This window comes from Limulus polyphemus, unplaced genomic scaffold (assembly GCF_000517525.1).
Source record: "Limulus polyphemus unplaced genomic scaffold, Limulus_polyphemus-2.1.2 Scaffold2117, whole genome shotgun sequence".
NCBI classification, from domain to species: domain Eukaryota; kingdom Metazoa; phylum Arthropoda; class Merostomata; order Xiphosura; family Limulidae; genus Limulus; species Limulus polyphemus.
Window position 1 is genome coordinate 38,758 of NW_013667727.1, and position 22,090 is coordinate 60,847.

At 32.8% G+C, this 22,090-nt stretch overlaps 1 protein-coding gene across 1 annotated transcript in view; it reads right to left on the minus strand.

The window, feature by feature from the left end:
- Positions 1-887: 887 nt before the first annotated feature.
- Positions 888-22,090, minus strand: part of LOC106465998 (T-complex protein 1 subunit gamma-like) — a 49,173-nt gene continuing 27,970 nt past the window's right edge. The window contains exons 12-17 of the mRNA XM_013926247.2: positions 17,040-17,121; positions 16,302-16,400; positions 13,848-14,034; positions 7,529-7,669; positions 4,728-4,859; positions 888-1,212 (exon numbers count right to left, since the gene is read on the minus strand). Of these exons, the coding sequence (XP_013781701.1) occupies positions 1,096-1,212; positions 4,728-4,859; positions 7,529-7,669; positions 13,848-14,034; positions 16,302-16,400; positions 17,040-17,121 (758 nt within the window). The 3' untranslated portion in view covers positions 888-1,095. The remainder of the gene's footprint in view (positions 1,213-4,727; positions 4,860-7,528; positions 7,670-13,847; positions 14,035-16,301; positions 16,401-17,039; positions 17,122-22,090) is intronic.

Sequence of the window (22,090 nt, forward strand, 5' to 3'; positions counted from 1 at the left end):
TTCTCTAACTAAAGTTGGTATGAAGTAACTCCCCCCCCCCCCATGGAGGCCATTTTTTTTAGCTATCTGACATCTGAATTTGTAAAAAATGCTGGCATTTTTACTTTCCATTATTAATTAAAGAAAAAGACAACTATAAAATGCATTTTCAACATATACAACAAACTTAATTGAAATTTTGTGCAAAACATTACCAGTGATCCACAGTTTTTGTTTATCATTTAATTCATTTCTGAGAAGTACTGAAACATGGCTTACTTTTGTATGAAAATTGCATTATTAATTTCCTATTATCAAAATATTATTGATTATACTGTAATTTTTAATAAGTGCTAAAGAAGCTAATTCCATGTTGTAATCATTATTCACGACATTACAGAAAATTGACTAACTCCAATAGTCCATTTAGTAAAACTGATTTTTTGAAATTTTATTTAGCATTATTTTTTCAGCTAACAAGTTTTTTTTTTTTGAGCATCTTTTGTAATATTATTTGATTATAAATGAAACAAGCAGTACTGCTTCACAAAAATATTAAATTAAAAAATCTTGCAGCTGTAAAATATTGCAGCACCTTTTTCTCATCTTTTAAATGTTGCTTAATAATCTGATGTCAAGTATATACAATAAGTGTAAACACCCTGGAAAAGAATTTTATCATTTATATCCTGTATTTACTAATAATTTTTTAAACACTTTAGTACGAGCAAAAATTATTAAAAATAAGCACATTTTCTTTCCATGCAATTATCTTATCATAGTTATTCCACACAGTCAATTCATTCTACTCAGCCAAGTTCTAAATGCAACATTACTTTGTCAAGCTGGTGTAATAAATAATAACCATGTGAAAGAAATGAAGTTGTAAAAACACAACAGTAGAAGACTATTTTTTGAAGCCAAGAAATTTAATTTCAAATAAACATTACTAATGTTAACTTATGTTACAAGCTTTAAAAGTTATATAAAAACTGCTGCTTGCCATAAAATGTGTGATTACTGAGGAGAAAATGCCACTTTCCTAATAACGAAATGAAAGATAAGATGAATTATGGCATTTGTTATATTTCTGAGAAGTAGAAAAGCATTAATGTGTTAGTCTTTAGTGGACTCTTCAGTTGGTTGCTGTGGAGCTGCTGGACTGTCATCACTACCTTTAGCCTTCTTAGATCCAGACACAATATCATCAATACGAAGAAGCAAGATAGCAGTCTAAAATGGAAGAATAGTAAAAAAATATCTATTACTAAATTCCTGCATCACAATAAATATTACTGCAGTTATTATGTGTTGATGAACATCAACTTCAAATATGTAGAAAAATATCAAACATTAGTTTTACCTTGAATTCACAGCTCAAAAATGTGAAAACAAACAAAACAACATTCATCAATTAACCCAAGAAAAACATGTCGCAAAGTGAAGCACATTACATAACTCTCCTTAAATCTTTTTCCAATAATAAAACCAATGTATAAAATTTGATAAAAACTTTTCATAATAGTATGTAGCTTGAGAAAAAATATTTAATTTTGATTTTTTCTACCATTTCTACCAAAAACTCATTATTTGAGATTGGTCTCTCAACAGCTCACCTGCAAGGTGATTTTCATGTTAAGTATAAAAATAGTACCTTTTATTTTACAATTTCATTTTAATAATCTCTAGAACCTCCTAAATGAATATCAAAAGTTTAAGAAAAATGTTTCTATTTTATTTGCTATTTTTCTCTACAACATCATTAACTATATTATCATCAACATACAGTGTAATGAAATATTAAAAATTAAGAGATGAAAATATATACATACCTTTTAGCTCTTCATTGAATAATCTTAAAATATCTTTGGGTCATATGCATAATTTCATGTCTTTACATTTTCACTTATAGTATATTTTTTATTGTTTTCATTTTCTTTTTTATCATTTATTATTTATGTCAACAAACATCAACAGGTGCCTGCAGGTGATATAACGTTAACAATGGCAAAGATGGTTAGCCCCTGACAAAATGGTGGTTACACTCACTGACTTTATGAAAGCTGGTTGAGCAAAGCAAAGTATAAAATTAATTTTAAAAATAGTTGATTCTTTTGAATATGAATTTTAAAACACAAATAATACATAATTAACTAAAATATAGATGAAAATCCTAAGAGCATTTTAAATGTCTATCAAACTAATTTATATATATATAAGGCAAGAAATAACAGCCAACTGCTAGGGACAATGATGTCCAGCAATATACTTAGGAAATGTACACCTATGTAGTCAACATTAACAATGTGGTAGTTAAAAGATAATTTACAGGAAAGGTTCTGCAAAATCTGATCTTTCTTCTGTTATTAGAATGACATTCAATGTAAAACTGTTGCTTAGCAACACAGTTTCTACTTTGCAAGTGGGCATGGATTATCTTAAACTGAGGAACTTTTACAATGGTTTGTTCCAGGAAAAATGTTTTTGGAATATATTTGAGTTACTCATAAACAAGCAAATAGGATGTACTTCGACTGTCTGAATGAAAATATCTATATTACACACAGTTTCTTCTATATGAGCTCTTAAAGTTGAGATTTGAAACTGCAATGGTGCTCACAAACAAAAACTTCAGTCTAATTATTGTTTTATAGGTTTCTTTTGAAATAAAGGAATAAAAACAGAGATATAAGACTTTGAATTATAACATACTTCATAAAAATACATTGATAGTAAAGTGGTTTAGTTAAATTTTGAACATAACCGAGTAACATGCACAGAAAAGGGTTTTAAAAATGACATTGTCGTTACAGGGTTAAACAATTCTGAAAATGTTTCTTCTCTCCTTGAACTACATAACAGCACAACATTTTCAAGTACACTTAAAATCATATTTTAGACTTTAAAACAAAATATCAAAAGTAACTCCTAAGACTAACAAAAAACACACATTAAGATCATTATTTCCTCAGACATTAACCCTATCATGATGGGCCACATGTCAAAGGCCACGTCATTGTGTCTGTTGACTTGCATTCAAAATTTTATTGAACTACTATTTTATGAATTTATGTCAATAAGTTTGGTATCATATGTTACTTAATTTCTTAAAAGTAAACATTAAAAACAAAAAAAACAGCTAAACATCAATTTGCAGCACTGGTTCAAATTAGATGTTTGTGATGTCAAAATATAAAGTCAAACTAGCAATATTGACAAGCTAGAATATAAAATAAGAACATTATTTTTTCTATTTGCCAAGATATTGCTCATGTACTGAAATCAAACACAGTGGCCCACCCACCTCTTTACATTTTTGGAAATGCTGCCTTATATACACTTACTTCTATATATGACATGAATAACCAATTGGAAGCTCAGAATGTCCCCCTTGTGACTTTCTCAGTCATTTTATCTTGTTATTGTGTTAATCTCGTTCTTTCCACACAAGATTTGCAAATGATAAGGTAAACCCAAATACAGCTTAGTTACTATGCTTGATAAATTATAATGGAATTCTATGGTATCGATATAATAATTTATGATTTCTTTTCACATCCTCCACGTAGGAAAGTTCATAAGCCTTAGCAACCGAGTACAAAGGTCATAACTAGAAGAGATAATTGTTTGCTTTACTTCTTTATTTACTGTTTGTTTGTTTTTTTAATTATGCACAAAGCTACACAAGGGCTATCTGTGCTCTGCCCAACACAGGTATCGAAACCCGGTTTCTGGCATTGTAAGTCTGCAGACACACCGCTGTGCCACTGGGGGGCCTTTATTTACTGTTCTATGTTTTAAGAAAAATAAGAACTTATTTGTAACTTCTGTATTGTTAGCCAGGCATGGCTGGAAGCTCAATATAATAATAAATATACATAAATGTATAATGTTATGAGATTTAAGCTATTTATACTAAACATTTGTGTTTTCATGTTATAATATGTAGTAATTATAAAATGAAAAAAGCATAATTTAAATTTATTTCCTAATTTTTTTATGGTAGTTACGAGACCGGTCAAATTGACAGACACCATAGAGTTAGGGTAGAGAAAGTTTTACTGAAAACAAATGTTTGAAATGTATTTAGGAGGTTTTAGAGATGACAAAGAATATTTGAGATTTTGGGGACGAACAATAGTTTAGTTATAACAAGAAAATCACTTCACACTTGAACTGGTACTGAAACAAAATCGGTATTTTCACAAACAAATCTATAATAAAAATATTTCATTAAAAAATTGGATTTTTTGTATATGAAAGACTTGTAACCTTTACTAAATGTTTACAAAATTTTGTGAAGATATACTTACTGCATTCAACGTTATGGTATAAATACTTAACTCATGTATATTATACCAAGCCCACTGTGAAAGGGTTAACAATTCACCTCATACTAATTGAGAGCTAGTTTTAACATAACTATGACAACTTAAAAAATGATACATGTTCTAAAGCAATAGTTCACAACTATTTGTTTAACTCTGCTAACATATTAATACAACTTGGTAAAAGTTCATTTAATATTTTTAGTTATAAGGTTACTCATCTGGAGTGCAAGGCATCTACAGGTTTTTAGCATTTTAAATTTCAAAGTAAAAACAAAATCCAAAGGTCTCAGATTAGAACTGGTAAGCACAGGAATTAAAGTTTGTTGCCTTCATTCTTACTGTCTCAAATATTTTTCAAGGTTTTTATGTTGTATAATTTTTATTAGATTTACAAAGAACAAACTATTAAGAACTTACTTCTACTGCTGTTTTGTACGCTTGCTGCTTGACAGCTAAAGGTTCCCATATGCCAAGTTCAACTATGTTTGTCACCTCACCAGTTTCTCCATTGATACCCCAAGTGGTGTTTCCGGCACTAGCATGTTTTGCCTACCATAAAGCAAGATGATTTACCATAAATAAAAAAATATTCCCTATTCAAGTTAGCTACTAAAATATTTTTCCAAAAAACTAATTTGATACTTTAACATATAAAAAGTTTTACTAGTTTGAAATAAAATGTTAAAGAAAGTTTTGTTGAAGTAAATAGATTTTTGCTTCCCTCCCCTACTTAAAAATTAATTAACGAAAATGTTATTAACACATGTTTGATAGAATATCAAAAGCTAAGCCCGAGTCAGAAAAAATTGCTAACTCAAACTTCATACTTGAAACAGTGGGAACTTTAAACCATTCTTAATGGAATTTCAAACACTAATACATAAAAGCATAACTCACGATTATCATTGATTGTAGATGGCAAGTACAGGTAAATCTAAACCTAGTGTTCCATTTAAAAAGCAAATCATATTCTTCACATTCTTAAATTCCTTAAAAGTAAGCTTGAAAAACTTGTATAGTTTTTCTTACAAGTCATATGAAATAAAACTTTTATATTTCCCCATTTTTGTCACAATAAAGATAATATTGAAAGATTTTGCATAGTTTTTTCTCTACAAGTCATATTGAATAAAGCAACTTTTACCCCCTGCACATCATCTCAGCTTCATTAGTCTAGGTTAGTTAAGGTTGAAAAGGGAACAAATAGCAACAAAATTTATTTCACCACAGTGCATTTCTTTGAGGGCCCCCTGAACAACATACTAAAAGTCCTAAGAGATACTGAACACTGTTGAACTTAACCACATATACAAGTGCATACTTACCAAAAGATCACTTTATATCAGTTTGTTGTTGAATGGAGACAGAAACTGTAAAGAGTATTTTGTTAAAAGCTAAATGACAAAATTTTGTTTGACCCAGACATGTTTATTGTGCAACAATCAGTAGAATATTCATACTGTTGTGACTATTTTGTCATTACTATAAAAACCTGTTTCAAATACTTCATTCAAGTGATTGATTGCATCAGATTAAAGTTTCAATCTAACAGAAAAGAGGTATCTCCCACAATGTTCCACTCATTTTTGAATTTGACATTACTGTTTGATTTTACAGGTACAAATCTGATTGTTAACCATATTGGATTTATCCATGGATAGTGTTACATGCCCCTATACACCTTAACCTTCAGAAATGCCATTTAAGTACCCAAATTTTAAAGAAAACTGTAATATGGAAGTAATTTTGTTGTAACAGATTAGTATTTGGTGACTGTATTGGAATTATGTTAAGGAACATTTCATCCAATCAAATTCAAATGGTTTCCATGTGATTCTCCATACCCAGAAATCCCATTTTAGAATGTCATCTAGAAGCAAAGGTATTATAATGTATAGAAATTTGGTGGCCTTATTGGTTTTATGCAAATTAAGCACATTTCCCATTCCAGTAGCTCTTAGAACTTTTAGTATGTTGTTGAGGGGTCCTCACAGAAATACAGTGTGGTGAAATAAATTCTGCTGCAATTTGTTCCCTTTTGAGTAAAAATTTGGTCTCGATTGCCTAGCCTGTGTGAAGTGGAGCCATGTGTAACTAACTGAACAAGTTTTCTTTTATATCAAATGATTTCTTTAAATGTACCTACAACAGATGAATTATAAATGTTCAGTTTCTTTCTCCCTCTCTTACCAACATTTAAAATTGACTGACTAAATAGAAACAGTCATTATATCAGGTGGTTCTTAACAGTTTATATACTCAAACTTTGGAAATTGTTGCATCATGTATTAATATGTGGAATGCTCAAGATTTACAGTAATACAACACATTTTCTTAAATACTAACCAAAAACATTAATTATACTGGAGAAGCCAAAGAATGCAATTTAACCTCATGAATTTGTCAATTTAATTTATCTTTTATATATATATAGACACACACACACATCTTACATAAGGTTGGAGAAAAAAACAAACATTGTGGTAATTTAATGACTGAAAGAGCAAAACTGCTTAATCTTATTCATTTTAATCACTTATACTCTTCATGGTACTGATTAAAGTATGAAACCTGTATCACCCTTTGTCCATCAATTACTATTGGTCTAATTAGTTACTACACCTACTACAATATATTGCTGAGCAGGTTCTTTAGGATTATTTAGTAAAAATAATGCCATGTCCAGTCCACATAACCATATCAAATTAAGTTTTAACTACAATGACATTTGCTATGGGCTATGTTCACTTTAACCCAAACTGTAGGCCTAAGTTCACAAACATTTCAACAGAAACAGTAATACTAATGTATATCCAACTCTTTAATAAAGTTAACTGCAGAACCAACACATTAAATCAAAAAGTATTACTGAATAGATGCAATAACTCTTATTATAACACAGAACTGAATCACTCACTGATTACATTAACTAACCACAATTAGAGTCTCTAATTTATATTGTACTTGTTCTCATTACTACACAAAACCTTTTGATCACATCATCATCATGTAATGACAAGCTACCTCTAGCAAACATCTAAATTAAAACATTGAAAACATAGCTTAGAATATTTAGTAGATGGATATCAAATCCCAATCTAATGATAATATTCTTGTTTAAAAAATATATATACAATCTATGTTTTAACTTATAAACTACGTTTTGCACTTTATTTCTAAACATAAATTACAATATATTAAATGGAATGTGAACTCACCCTTAAAGCAGTTAAAGTACGAATCATGTTAGCACCACAATTTTGTATTAGAGTTCGTGGAATAACTTCAAGAGCTTTAGCAACTGCCTGATATGGTCGTTGATGAATATCAGTCATAAGTTTTGATTTTTCTAGCAGAAGCTGCAAAATACAGTTGAAAATAATTACATTTTCTCTTAAGCTTTAAAAAAAATGCATTGATAGCCATTTTTAATATTCTTATCGTTCAAAACAGAAAAACTACAAATATATATCTACTGTAAACCATGATTATCAGCCATACAGTAGTAACCCCAGTTACTCATTATCACAATACATAACTGAAAATCTTGGGGTCTAAACTGAAATAAACAAAATTTTTGTAGGTTACAAGTTTTCAAAACTGTTGATGAGGCAGTATGACTTTGTCCACTTCAAAATGATTGACAAATTAAGCCAAGTTCTGAAAAGTTTTGAAGACTGACTTATGTATACTTATATCAAAATATAAAATTTGATCCTTTAATAGTACTAAAAAATATACTGCACAAAAGCTAAGAGTTAAAAAGCAAAGTTTCATGAGTTCACAAAGCCATAAATGGATTATGTACATTTTCAATGAAAACACTAGTCCTTTTACAGCCTTAACCAAATAAAGATTCATTAGCCCTTTCACATCATGTAGGTCAAAGTGTGCATGTCAACCTTTCAGAGTAACATTCAAAATTTAATTAAGCTAATTATCAATATATACATATAAAATTGACATCAAATTGTAGTTAATAAATCAAATTTTAATATTATTTAAGTTAAGTTCTTAATTTCATAAGGCAATATTTAAAAAAAAAATCCTGAATTTCCCCGAGTGTGAGAAATGCAATATTTTTTCTTTAGGCATCCCCTCTTCTCTAATTTATTTACCACCCCTCCAAAAAGTACGAAATTTAATGTAAATTACTCACTATAATGTTTTCATTGCTTAGGTAAAGAATAATTTTCATAGCCTTCTATCTTGTTTGGTTACAGAGCCATTAAATCGAAATCAAACCCCTCTTGTCACACCCACCTGTCACATCCTCTCTTTCAGGACTTGTCAATAGTTCTCGTATGTTTAATACTATATTACTTATAACCAATAGAAAGCCAAAGTTTTCATCTATCAAAGGACTTATTATAATATGTTGTTTTTCTGTACAGAGATGTTAATTTATCTTTCAGTACAAGCTTCAGTCACACGGGAAACACAATGACTAGCTTGGATGAATTTGTAACAGCTCTTGTTGTATAGTTAGAAAGCCAGAAAGATTGTGATAGTTATGGGATACATCCTGCTTTTTGTATTATTCAGTGTTCTTTAGAGCATCATTCAATTAAATGAAAAATTTATTGCAGTAGTAGCATTAGTATAACAAAGTAGGGTTAAGTATTATCGACAGCAAAATAACGACAACCCAGGTAAGTACTTTATTTCTTGTTTTTCAAATGTAATCTTTATTTATTATTATAAAAGTAAATAAATTTAAAAAATTTGAAACCTTTTAGGTTGGATAAGGTAAAATAAAGAATAATAAATTTTTTTCAGAAGAAAGCCTATGTGTTACATAATTTGATAGGGTAACGTGAGCTGTGCATTTGCCAAGTAATTTTAAATTTTATGGCATGAATATTAGTTTAGACACGGTTCAAAGGGTAATAAAACAAAATTTAAGTATAAACAGATGTATACTGCTACAATATTTAAGTTATTTAGGATAAACAAATCAAGTTTCATGTTGCAATTTAAAGTCATTCTGTAGAGAACAAAGGATAAATTAAGACTTTCTAATTTTTTGGATGGTTGCGAAGTTGGTCAATTTGACCAACCTCATATAGTTACAGTAAACAAAATAACAGATAAAATATAAAGTTTATCTGGAAAAAAGCCTCAATATTTAGTTTGGAGATTTGAAAAATTATGCAACTAAAACTCGAAATTTTACTGATGAAGAAAGTATTCTTAATCTTAATATGAAAATCACTGAACCATCAACACTCTGACACCATAAAATCAAACAGAAGGTTTCAGTAAAAATACTTAATAAAAATTCTAATTCTTTGTTTATTAAGGGCTTTTAAAGTTTACAGAAAGCTTGCCAAATTTAGTGAAGATAGTTACTTTCAGAGTTATAGTTTTTGAAACAAAAAGGTATAATTTTCATTGAATATTACAAGTAACTATTCTGTCACGTGGCTTACACATCAATTTTAATGCCACATCATGCTGCCATTACACTACATATCTATCACCAAACTTAAAGTATTTTTATTTTAACAGTAGGAGTAATATGTGTTATATAAAATATAAACAGGGCAACATTGTGCAATAAAAACTATTTAAAAATATAGACAAAACAATGTTTACATTATAGAATAAAAGTTTAAAAAATTAAAAATTACATGTTTTGATAGTTTCCACTACCATCATCCTGATACCCTATCAATTTTGCCTCATTTTTTTAAACATGTAAATATCATGCGACTATTCTACACCAAAAGTATTGCACCACCTATATTGGCACAGCTAGCTCCCTCTACTATTCCCACTCAACCCTCACTTTCAAGAATTGGCAAACTAAATGAAGAATACCGACAGTAAGGAGGAATGGTGGGAAGTGTGAGAGACAGGTAAGTACCTATCAGAAATACATTTTCAATGTAAGAAAATGTTAACTTTTGATATGTTTTTACCTCCTCTCACACATACACATAGTTAGAACCCCACATTGCAAAGATGGAGGGGGCCAGCTTATGAGCACAACATTGAAACCAAGCAGAAAGCAACCACCCAAAAATGAACGGTCGAGCTTCGAGATGAAAATGAAGCATACTTGTTCATTCTGGACAGTCGCTTTACACTTAGCTTCAATGTTGTGCACCTAAGCTGGCCCCACTTGTGGGGTACTGTACTACTTCTGGAACAGGTATGTTCTTCACCTTTGAAGCAGGACATAAACCTAACACGGACAGAAAAAAGGATGTGCACAAGTGCAATTTGTCTGAGAGGTGCAAACCACAGTAAAATATAAACTGAATTAGCAATGTATATACACAACCTCAACTGAAAAAGATGAATGTCAATAACTCATCCTTGGCATTAAGAGGTTGAAGATCAAAAAGACAAAAACAAATATATTGCAACATCAACATAGAGGCTAGGTCACATGGACCATGTTACATATGTTTCCAAACCACAATTAAATGGTAAACAGAATGCCGCATGTCAAGCAACCACAATCACAAAGAAGTTAGCTTTCTGCCAAAACTGGACAAACTCCCAAACCCACCATAGGAGCAAGAAATACAAAAAACTGAAACCGGTATTATGAAGTTGTGTCATTGTGTCAACACAACTGAAAGAACAAAGTAATATCTGTAACCAGTATTTTGAGCAGAAATCATAACTCACTCAACCATAAATGCAGAAAAGAGACATCCTGTACCCACTATTAAAAGGAGGACATGGAACATTCACTCAATCTTAGGAACAATGTACGTATGTCCTGTTGCTGGTATAACGAGGAAGACAAAGTTCCCCAAACTCAACCGTAGGAGCAGAGAAATTACCTCCTGCAACCGCAATTAATTAGAAGAGGAGCCTCCATTGCACACAACCACAGGAACAGTGCGATGTCTTCCCAAATTCCAAAACTTGGTATTATGAGTAGGATCCCGCATAGGCTGAACCTACTCCTATCAACAGCTGTTTACCTGGGAAAAAAAATCCATGGGAAATGGAAGGAGGAAAAGCAGCTTTGCCCTCTTCACACTGAGTGTATACTCATGAGTACGTATGATAAATTACATTTCTAAACTCACTGAGGAGGAAGCCTCTATGGCCCATGGGAACTGGGAAGTGTAAAGGACTCCCATGCTCCACTGAAAGAAAAAAAAATGGGGGAAGTAAACACAATGAGGATAAAAATGTAATGGGTGTTCATGATTCTCTGTTTTAAAAAGCAAGCTGACCCCAATTTATTCAATCAAAGGGTTGGCAGGGATGGGCAGAAATTCCCTTCTGCATTATTCATGAAATCTATGTGTGACGGTCTATCATGGAGTGAAATTTATGATATATAGAAACATATATATTTATATATACCACTGAGTATGCCACTAGTTGTCTTGCAGAACATCCCATCTCTACAGTGAGCATTGTAGTACAATCAGTAAATAGCATGGGTCTGAGGTAAAGTATATCTGACCAGGCAACACCCGCCACAGAGTGGCATCCTATTATCAGTGGTAAAAACAAAGGTTACTGAAAATAAAAGCATAAATAAAAGTGATAAGACTTACTATAATCAAAGGTAAAGGGACATGTGTAGAATCACCATTGGAGGGAGAATATCCACCTGAGAAAGATACAAACAGATCATGCAGATAATGAGCAATGAAGGTATTTTTAGTAGTGCACATTCCAACCTGAGTAATTGCCTCTAAAAGACATTGAAGGCAAGCAGCCAAAGACATGGTGATATCACCAATATGAAGAGAACATTGTGGAGACAATTATCTTCCATGCGATGCTAACGAATTGACAAACCTAACTAGTTTATGTAACAGGGGATTGATCATGGGGAATGGAAGGTTTTCAGGGAATAAAAAGTTGGAAATGTGAAGTCCAAAGGAGGCAGTACGTGCCACATAACAATATAAGGAGTAAACTGGAAAGTAAGGAAATGGGTGTGAAAGCCTAATCACTTTTGCAGACAGCATAGGTCTTAGAAATGAAGGACCTGTTGGGATATAGGATGACAAGAGGAATGGTCGCGGATGTGGGTAACATAAATATCTAATTGACGACGTCCAAAGAAGGAGGAGAAGGAAAAAAGTCTTGAGGGAGAGATGGTATATAGAACACAGACAAATGTTCAAATGGAGGATAGCAAAGAGCATAAAGGACCACACTGAAATCCCAATTAGGCAAATCAAAGGAACATGGAAGATGCATGACTTGAAAGGAATGGAAAAGGAGGAAAATGACGGGAAGACAAAATCTTACAAAACTTGGAGAAACGGAAGGTGTTCGACAAGGCCACCTGATAGCTAGACACAGTCGAAACAGACAAGCCTATGTCAAACAACCAGGTGAAGAACTGGGAAAGATAAGGAACTGAAGGGTGGGAATGACGGAAGTCACATCAAAAAGACCAAAGACAGAAGATAGACCACTGCCTTTGGTGTAAAGACACAGAAGAAGGGCTGATAAATCAGGAATGGAAAGATGCAACACACTGAGACAGTCCCTGAGCTGAGGCAATGGACCTGACAACAGCAATGCATGAAGTCAGGATGAACAATGTCCGACCAAGGTTGACAGAGTAGAGACCGAGACAGAGGTAGGAGTAGGGGAGATTGTACAAGTAAAGGTCAGAGCAGAAAGAACCATGGTTGTGCCGGTCAATACAGAGCCACAAGTGGGACTAGACACAGATTTGGATTAGGGATAGAACTCTGGATAGGAAACATAGATGTGTTGACCCCTCTAATCTTGAGTGAATGTGTCCATTCCCAGAGCTAGCAGGTGTAGAACTGGAGACCAAAAGGAAGGAAGTTTGATGTTCCAGTGGATGGTGAAAGCATCTATATGAGGTGTTCCCAGCTGAGAACATACCAATCAAAAGACTTGTGGATTGAGGGACCACTCAGTGGGAAGAATTTTATTGGGTTGAGATAAACGATCCACAACCAGATTCAGGGTGCCAGGAACATAGCAAGCTAAGACCACTATGTGGAGACTGTGGGCTCAGAAAAGGAGGTCAAGGGTCTGAAAGCACAGAGATCTGAATTTGGTACCCCTTTGCTTGGTGACAAAAGTGACCACTGTGGAGTTGTTAGAGTGTCCCATAACCACCCTCCCTCACAGGAGACGAACGAAGTAGGACAAAGCTTGACGAACCAACATGGAGAGAAGACTCCTCGGCCAACCAGAGACCAGAAATCTCCAGTGTCAAGGTAAATACCCCAATCTTGGGTTAAAAATTGAAATGAATCTCCCATAGGGTGTACAGCATGAGATGTGTTTGTATGTGTTGTGCCTTAGAATTTTCAGTATATACTAACTGTTTCCTTGTATCCCCACAATCATAACTGCTTTAGTTATCATTTCATGGTAGTCCTTAAGTTTCCTAGTGGTTAAATATTGTGTAGATTAAAACAAAGTCACGTGAATAGCATACCTTTAGCAGGATAGCCTGCTTTGTGATGAATCTTGGAGCTTCTCACATTCCATGCTTTATTTCTGCAGCTATATGTCAATGCTTAGACATAACTTGGGGAAAAAAAAAAGATAAAAACCTACCTGGCTTACTGCCATCTCTACAGCACCACCTCCAGGTAGGAGATATGGTTCAATCATCACATTCCTTGTGACAGACATCGCATCTTGTAGATTTCGTTCTACTTCATGAAGAATGTCTTTACTAGCTCCACGAAGTAAGATGGTGCAGGCTTTAGGGTTTTTGCACTCAGTGACAAAGCAGAAATACCTAAAAAAATATTTTCGTACAATTTCAACTTGTAATGCTATGTAAACACTTGATTACAATGATTTGTATACCACTGTACCTTTCAATAAGCTATGAAAATAAAAAACTTGCTGATTTGAGATATGATAATCTGTAACTAAACTTCCTAATATCTTAATAAACTTTAAATTCTAAGTTCTTTAATAACATTAGGCTGGTAATACTTCATTACTGACAACATTTTGAAATTTAATATGCAAGACTGCTTGAAAGATATACGAACAAAGCATTCAGGCTGAATGTTTAAATTCAAAGTATTTAACCCAAAAACTTTCCAAGACTCCAACAATTAACACAATTTAAGTGGATTTCAGTTACTACTTTACAGACAGTTATAGAATTCCAATTCAGATTTTCCACATTGACTAGGTGGTAAGATTTCACTCACTACTTCTAACAAGTTATTTTGCCCATGCCCAACCTTGTTCAAGAAAGTTGGGTAGGTAGGAGGTTTTTATTTTTCCCAATTAAGTACTGTCAATATTTTTTTTCTGGATAAGCACAGAATCAAAACTCAATATAAGGACAAAAAGGAAGTAAACTGAATACCATTAAAAAATTTGTATTGCATCCACTTAAACCACACATCATAAACAATGGTTCTAGAAATATAAAGTGCAGCAACTTTCAACAATATACTGTTTCAAACATGAAGTGCCTACATGTTCCACAATTTATGAATTTTACTGATAAATGTTAATACAAAAGACAGCACATGTCTGAGCCCTTACAGATGATCTTCATCAACTTCAATATTTATATTGGAAGAGTAGTTGTATCAAACAGCAGGAAAACACACAAAAAATTACTAGTATCTTTTGCATATTTTAGAAAATTAATTCTACACATTATGTAAAATTATAATGCCAAATGCTTGGGAAACTTGTGAACAGAGTATAAAAAATAAAAAATGTTGTTAAGCAATGTATGTTTGTTTTACATTTATGTGTATATATATGTTGAAAGAAATATTTAGAGCTTTTCAAACACTGGAAATGATACTTAACAACACAGTGCTTGGGGTAAACAAATACACTACTGATGTTTAATCACAACAGACAACTGGCAAATGTTACTTATATCATACTTATTTTTGTAATTCCAATAACTAAATCTGGAAGATACTACCAATGTATGCAAAATTTGTGGAGAAACAAAGGAAGATTCCATTCATTTGATATCGTTTACATAAACCTTATTCAATAGTTTCCATGTTCTATTCGTATATATAGTTTATCCTTAAACAAAAATAACTATTTTCAAAGAAAGTTAGCAATTTATATTCTGATTTTAAGCCATTTTTCTAAGTTTGGTTGTAGCTCTGTTATTCAAAAAACTAAATGACTAGACAGTAAGCATTTTAGTGATAATGATTAGCAACAAGTTGAAACAAAGTTAGAAATCAATTTTTAAATGATTCAATTATGAAACAAAAATTTAATTTCTTTGACACAGTTCCAGATTTTATTTTCATTCCTTGTAATGTACTTGTATTATACTATTTGAAAACTACAGAAATGTTATTTAATGACAAAACTTCAGTTAATAATATTGAGGTCTATCAAGTATCAAAAGCTCGCTATTGTGTGCAATAGTAAACTATTTACATGACATATGTTCAATAAATATGATTTAAGTTTATTGTGCTCAAACAACATACACAAACAAACAAACTTTTTTTTGTAAAGAAATTATAATCAGAGGTAAATTGATCTCAACCTAAGATAGTGATGGTTAAATGTTACTGCTACCTTACTTGATAAAGGTAAAGTTCTTGCTGTACTGAAAAGTGAGATACTTTTCATAGCTAAATCATATTGTGTTTGTACAATTTACAGTGGGAAGTTGATTGCTTCAATAAAAAAAAATAATGTATCAAAGAAATATACTGATGATGATCAAACAAGTTAAAATTGGGTGGATATACAAAGCTTTCAGATCAGTCACAAAAAAAGTGAGCTGAAAAAAAAAGAATTTTTAGTTTTTCCAAAACAATGTTTGACACCTAAAATAAACAAACAGATATTAAATCAAATCTCACAAATTTTTCATGCAAAAACTAGACATTACCTTTAAATTTTGCATCAAGTTTGATGCAATATAGCTTAAATATTTTCACAGTTGGAATGAAAAGAACATGGAATATCAATGACACCCCATAAGTTTCAAATGAACTAAAAAAACAAAACTTAACCATTAACAAATGAATCAATGTAAGAATGGCTTACTCATCTCCAATCTTTTTAATTTCAAACAATCCTGCTTCTGTCCCTACATCTTCTTCTTTCAATTCATCAGTGCGATTCACAACTGTTGCTCCACAAGATCTGTAAGAAGAGTATGAATTTACTATGCAACCTTGGATGCTATCAAGAAGGAAGCCCACAAATTAATTTTAAATTCATTTTATAACTGTGACCATTTCAAATTTAAAGTACAATTTTTCTAAATATGTCATTTAATTATATTAAAAAAATTACTTCAGTATTTCTCTAATTAGCACAAAATCCAGTAGAAAGTGTATAATTACTAATTATTTTTCAGTAAATTTGAAATACTTCAACTACAAATAAATTGGAAATAATCTATTATTCTACTAAAATGGGTGTAAAAATCAAGGAACTTCTGAGAAGAAAATATTTTTCTTCAAAAAACATATGTATAAATAAAAATTTGACAATTCATATTTCACCTCCTGTACATACATATCTCGTACAAGTTGTTTTATTCTTCCTTTAAACTTTTACAATTATTTAAAATAATATGTTTCATAACTTTCACTACTGTTCACCTCTACTTCTTTCCACGTTAAAATTGTAGCAAATTGTGCAATCCCTGATTAAAATCAAAGATATAAATAGATTACTTACATAAGATATAAACTTTGTACAATAAAATATAAATAACTTTGAATTTAGTATAAAATTTTATATAAAAACATATCTAGTTATCATAAATGACTGTACCTTGCTATTCTATTATTGTCTGTTTTGCGAACTCGCCGAACTGCTGATATTCCAGCCTTCACAAAAAAGTGTTGGGCAAGATCTGAATGATATAAAACAGAATATTTATATAAAATAACTAATGAACATTCCTTATTTTTAAAGAAACTAATTAAAAAAAAAAAAAAAACTTGAAAAAAAAACAAAAAACAATCCCTTTAGCCAGACAATGCTTCAAAGCCTCTACTGGAATTTTCCTTTTTTTAAAAAATATATTAACTTATTGTAAAACAAATAGACACACCAACAGAATGCTACACAGTACATTACAAGGCAGTACAGTTCCTTAAATAAATTATGGTAATAAGATGATTTAATGCTTAGTGAGTGTACTGTAGGAATATATATATATTGGTGGTGCTATGTTGCTTTATTATGATTCATTATCTATGTCTACAATGATACATGTAGCATATGTCTACAGTTTATACCAAAATAATTCTCACAACTTTGGCAGAATGAAATTCTCAGACTTTTCCTGAGCATTTTATCTATGTTCTTCATGTATTGTTACCTCTAATAAACTATGAAATTGTAAGACATTATTCCTGTATTTTTAACAAAAAACAAAACATGCTGTATGTTAAGAATCAGTTTTGCTTAAATGTTATATTAAAAAATTGATTTATTGGTCATGCTGTTCTTGAATTGATATTTAATCAGAATATACACAACAAAGGCAGTTTATCATTTGTTTATGACAGTGCATACTGATCATACTTTTTAATTTTAAATTAGATACACAATTTTCATTTGATAATGATACACTGCAGTAGACTCATATTTCTGATATCTATAAAACAATTGCACACATCTGTGTAAGTTAATATTTTCTTACACTGAAAATATATATTTGATACATACTTACCTCCTCTCACATAATAGCTTTTTTCTGTGTTTCCCTCTATATGCAGAAATATTTTTTGCTCGCCACTAGCCTTGAAATTCCCACCTACCCCATATTTCTATGTGGTTCAGCTGTGTTGTAGCATGCAAATAAGCATGTGACAATCCTCCACTAATAGGTGTGCACTCTTCTGTCACAGCTGGCTCTTACTATACTGTAGAACCAAATCTTCACTTCGAGATTAGGCAGAAAAGAAGCAGCAGAAGTGGGGAGGAAGTGTGAGAAGTAAGTACCTATCGAAAATATATTTTCTGTATAGGAAAATAATAATTTCAAATACAATATCTTACTTCTTCTCACATAATATCTAGAATCCCACACTGACCTGATGGAGGGACCATAGCAATATATACCTTAACTTGATGAGCATCCTTTGGAAAACATCCAGAGAACTCCTATTGAGTGCGACTTTGTGACTTCTCTTGCTTGAAGAACACACTAGTGGGAGACTGCATCACATCTGAACCAGGTATACCACCCTTAATGAATGAATGTGTCATTAACTGGGCAGCAAAGAGGCACATACAAAAATCAGCCATACATGTCCAACGTTAAAGTGGATAGGGCATGTCAGACCATAGTTGGGAGGTCAACTCCAGTCCAAAACCAGTAGAACAAGGAATGGATCATTCCATCCATAGTAGGAGGAGGGTCCTCAACAATTTTTATCTGGTCTGTAAATGGGAGTTTGACTCCAGTTTAAAACCAACATATCTGGGAATAGGTCATCCAATCCACGGTAGGAGGAGGGTCCTCGACCAACCATAGCCAGTCATCTTCATGTATAGAGTGGCTAGGGTATATCAGACTGTAATTGGGAAGTCAATTCCAATCCAAGTAGTGGTACTGGGAATGGACCATCTGGGCCACAGTAGGAGGGGGGTCCTCTACTATCTTCACCTCAGACTCAGGAACCAGAAAGGAAAGAATTTCAGTTCTAAGAATCCATGCTTAAAAATCAAGATCTGTCCTCCCTAGAACCGACATCCAGACAGCAGTACAATGGTGGAGGGTCAACACCAATCCAAAACCATGTGGCATTGGTAATGTATTGTTCAGCACCCAGTAGGAGGAAGGTCCCAGCTGGAAAGGTGAACTCCATGTGATGGAAGAATCCAGTCCAAAACCATAAGGCATCTGGAATTGTACATCATGTCCATGGTAGGAGGATAGTCATGCCATGTACACTGGATTAACACCACCCACCTACTGTGGGATTTAGCACACTCAGGAGGAAGCCTCCATGATCCACTACTACAGCGACTAGGAGCTGGTAAGTGGCAAGGACTTCCTTATTCCAATGGAAGGAAGGTAAATAATGTGTCAGAGAGTCAGTAAAAATGCAGCACTGGAGAAAGTGCAAAGGGTGACTGCAAAACCCTATTTCTAAAAGCATACCATTCCTGGTTTCTGCAATTAAAGGAGCAGCAGGGATAAACAGCAATCCCCTTCTGGTTTACTCATGCTACTCCATATTTATGATGCAAAACACTGCAAGGAAGAACCTACTAGCAGTCTTGCAGAACACCCCATCTCAACAGTTGGCATTATTGACCTTATTGGTTCTACAGTGGAGATTTAAGAATAAGTATACCTGGACAGGCATCACTCACCATGGAAAGGTAAGATGTTTAATCGGATGTGATGACACTTGTAAAAACAAACTGTATGGAATTTGGAGAGAGAGGGATGAGTACACCAGCCTGATAAGTTGGTAAATCCAACCTGTGAAGGTGGCGAGTGAAATGTCGCTTAAAGTGTAAAGTTTCTAGTGGATAAATAAACAGGAACAGGATCCATGGAAGAAAGCCGTGCAGACAAATAACAACTGAGATCACGCATAACACTATCCAGATCCAAACAAGAAAACAAATGGGAAATGGAAGGTAGGGAAAATCAGTGTAAAGGAGACATTGTCTGCTTGAGCCACAGACATTTTAAGGAGAAAATGGCAACCTGGATACAGTAGAACCAAGGTCTGATGATAGAAAACATGATAACTCTATAGAAAAACATCTGATCTCTCCACAACCACAGGGACAGGGGAAAGGGGCAGGAAATAGGTTGTAAAGGATAAATAGCATAGGGGACAGTTTTGAATAGGATTTGGGAAAAGGCAGAGAACAACTTCAAGTTTCTAACTGTAATGAACTTCAACAAAAACATATGGGATCCAGTGCCCTCCCAAACTCTGGTTGGGGAGGGGAGTGGATAACCACATACTGGAGATAATTAGAAGAATGATAACTGAAGAGTGTAGCAAGGATCCAACTGGGGTGGGGCAAGTGAGCTTGAGAAAACTTCACCAGAAAATTTGGTCGGCATGGACCCAATATCTGGATAAGAAATGAAAATTAGGTATACCAAGGAAGGGACCTAATTGAGGAGGGATACCAATAAAAGGTAACATACCTGTGTCCCCATATCAAGAAGGCTAATTACGGCCTGGGGGTATCCACAGGCAGAAAATCGGGATTGCATGACCAAGGAAGGAGATGGAGAAAAAAACATTCAAATCGACTTAATCTTGCCCACATTCACCAGTTAAGAAATGTCAGGTCTGGACTTGGAAGAAACTGCTGGCTGCATGATAAACTCCAACTCCCATCAAAAAACTGACTTCCACTACCAAAAGTGTAAGGTCTGTAGCCTGAGACACAGCAGGTTGGAATGTTGTAATATTCATAAGTAGTGAACTAGTGGTAGTGAAATAAGATTCAGAATTCAAGTTCAACTGGAGTGAAGTTCAAAATTAATAAATTACAACAAGATTATCACTGCATAAATGAAGCAAAAACCAGCTGAACAATGTAAAAATGTGGGGTTGGTAGGAGTTTCAAGGCTAATAGTAAAATAAATTTGCATATATAGTGGGCAGCACTGAACAAGAAAACCTATGTGATAAGAGGTAAGACAATGTATCAGAATGATTCACTTATTCAGAGCACACTGTACTGTTTTTGCACATCCTTTGAAACTTACTTGTGAAGTACACCTGTATCAAAAATATTGTAATCTTTGAATTAATATGACAATATATTTATATATAGATCACATTACCAAAAACATTTTCAGGTTTACACAAGTTCTGTTTGTTCACAAGATCTCCAAGTTATTTATACCTACAAATAACTAAGTTGTAAATTCTAATTTTACATATTACACACTACATATTTAGAATCAAACCTGCTGATAAAGCATCCACAATGCTTACAGTTGAATTATTCCTATACCATCATAACGTACAATTTTCCTCCTAAGGCTATGGTAAGTTGCAGTGTGCAAACTGCATAACAGTATTACACCACTCAACTGACTCAAGTGTCTAGTTTATTACGTTCTTGTATAATGATGCTTATTGAACAGAATAAAAACTGCTATCAAGTAAAACTTTTACTGAAAGTAATTGCACTTTATTCTGGTATGGTCCTTGGATTTAGACTAACATATGGACCATACATACATAATTACATAATACACTACATAATTGATAATCAATATCCCAAGAGAATACACCATAGTCTGAAACCTAGTTTCAAAACAAAACCAAAACTGTTAATCGGGTTCTGTCAAACTGGACATGCTCATCTTTAAATTCAGGCTTTATTCTTTCCTTTCTCTAGCATCTTGTTTTTCACTTGACAAACAGTAAATTTTACTAATGTATTAATCTAATTGTTCATTTTGACATCCTTCAAGTATGCTAATGATGTAATATGCCCAGAGTATAGTGATTTCCTTCAATGAATACTGGTTGTGGGGACTTTAAATAATGTTCAGATAAACATAACTTATTTACTGAAAAAAATTTACTTGTAGGGGAGCAATGATATATCTGTGGGCTATCAGCATAGCACAGATATATAGTGTTCTTGTAGTTGATTATGTATGCCAATATTTTTGCTTGTTGTAACATAGAATACAGTGATGCTCAAATTTCATACTTTTCACATGACAGCAAAGGTGGCCACTGTTAAACAAATCTTACCATGGCCAGGTATCATTTTACAAAGGCCACCAGTTTTAAAGTTGCCAAGCATTCCAAATATGGCATCTTCATTATCAGATTTTTATGTATGGATGGGCCACATTCTTTACAGTAGGT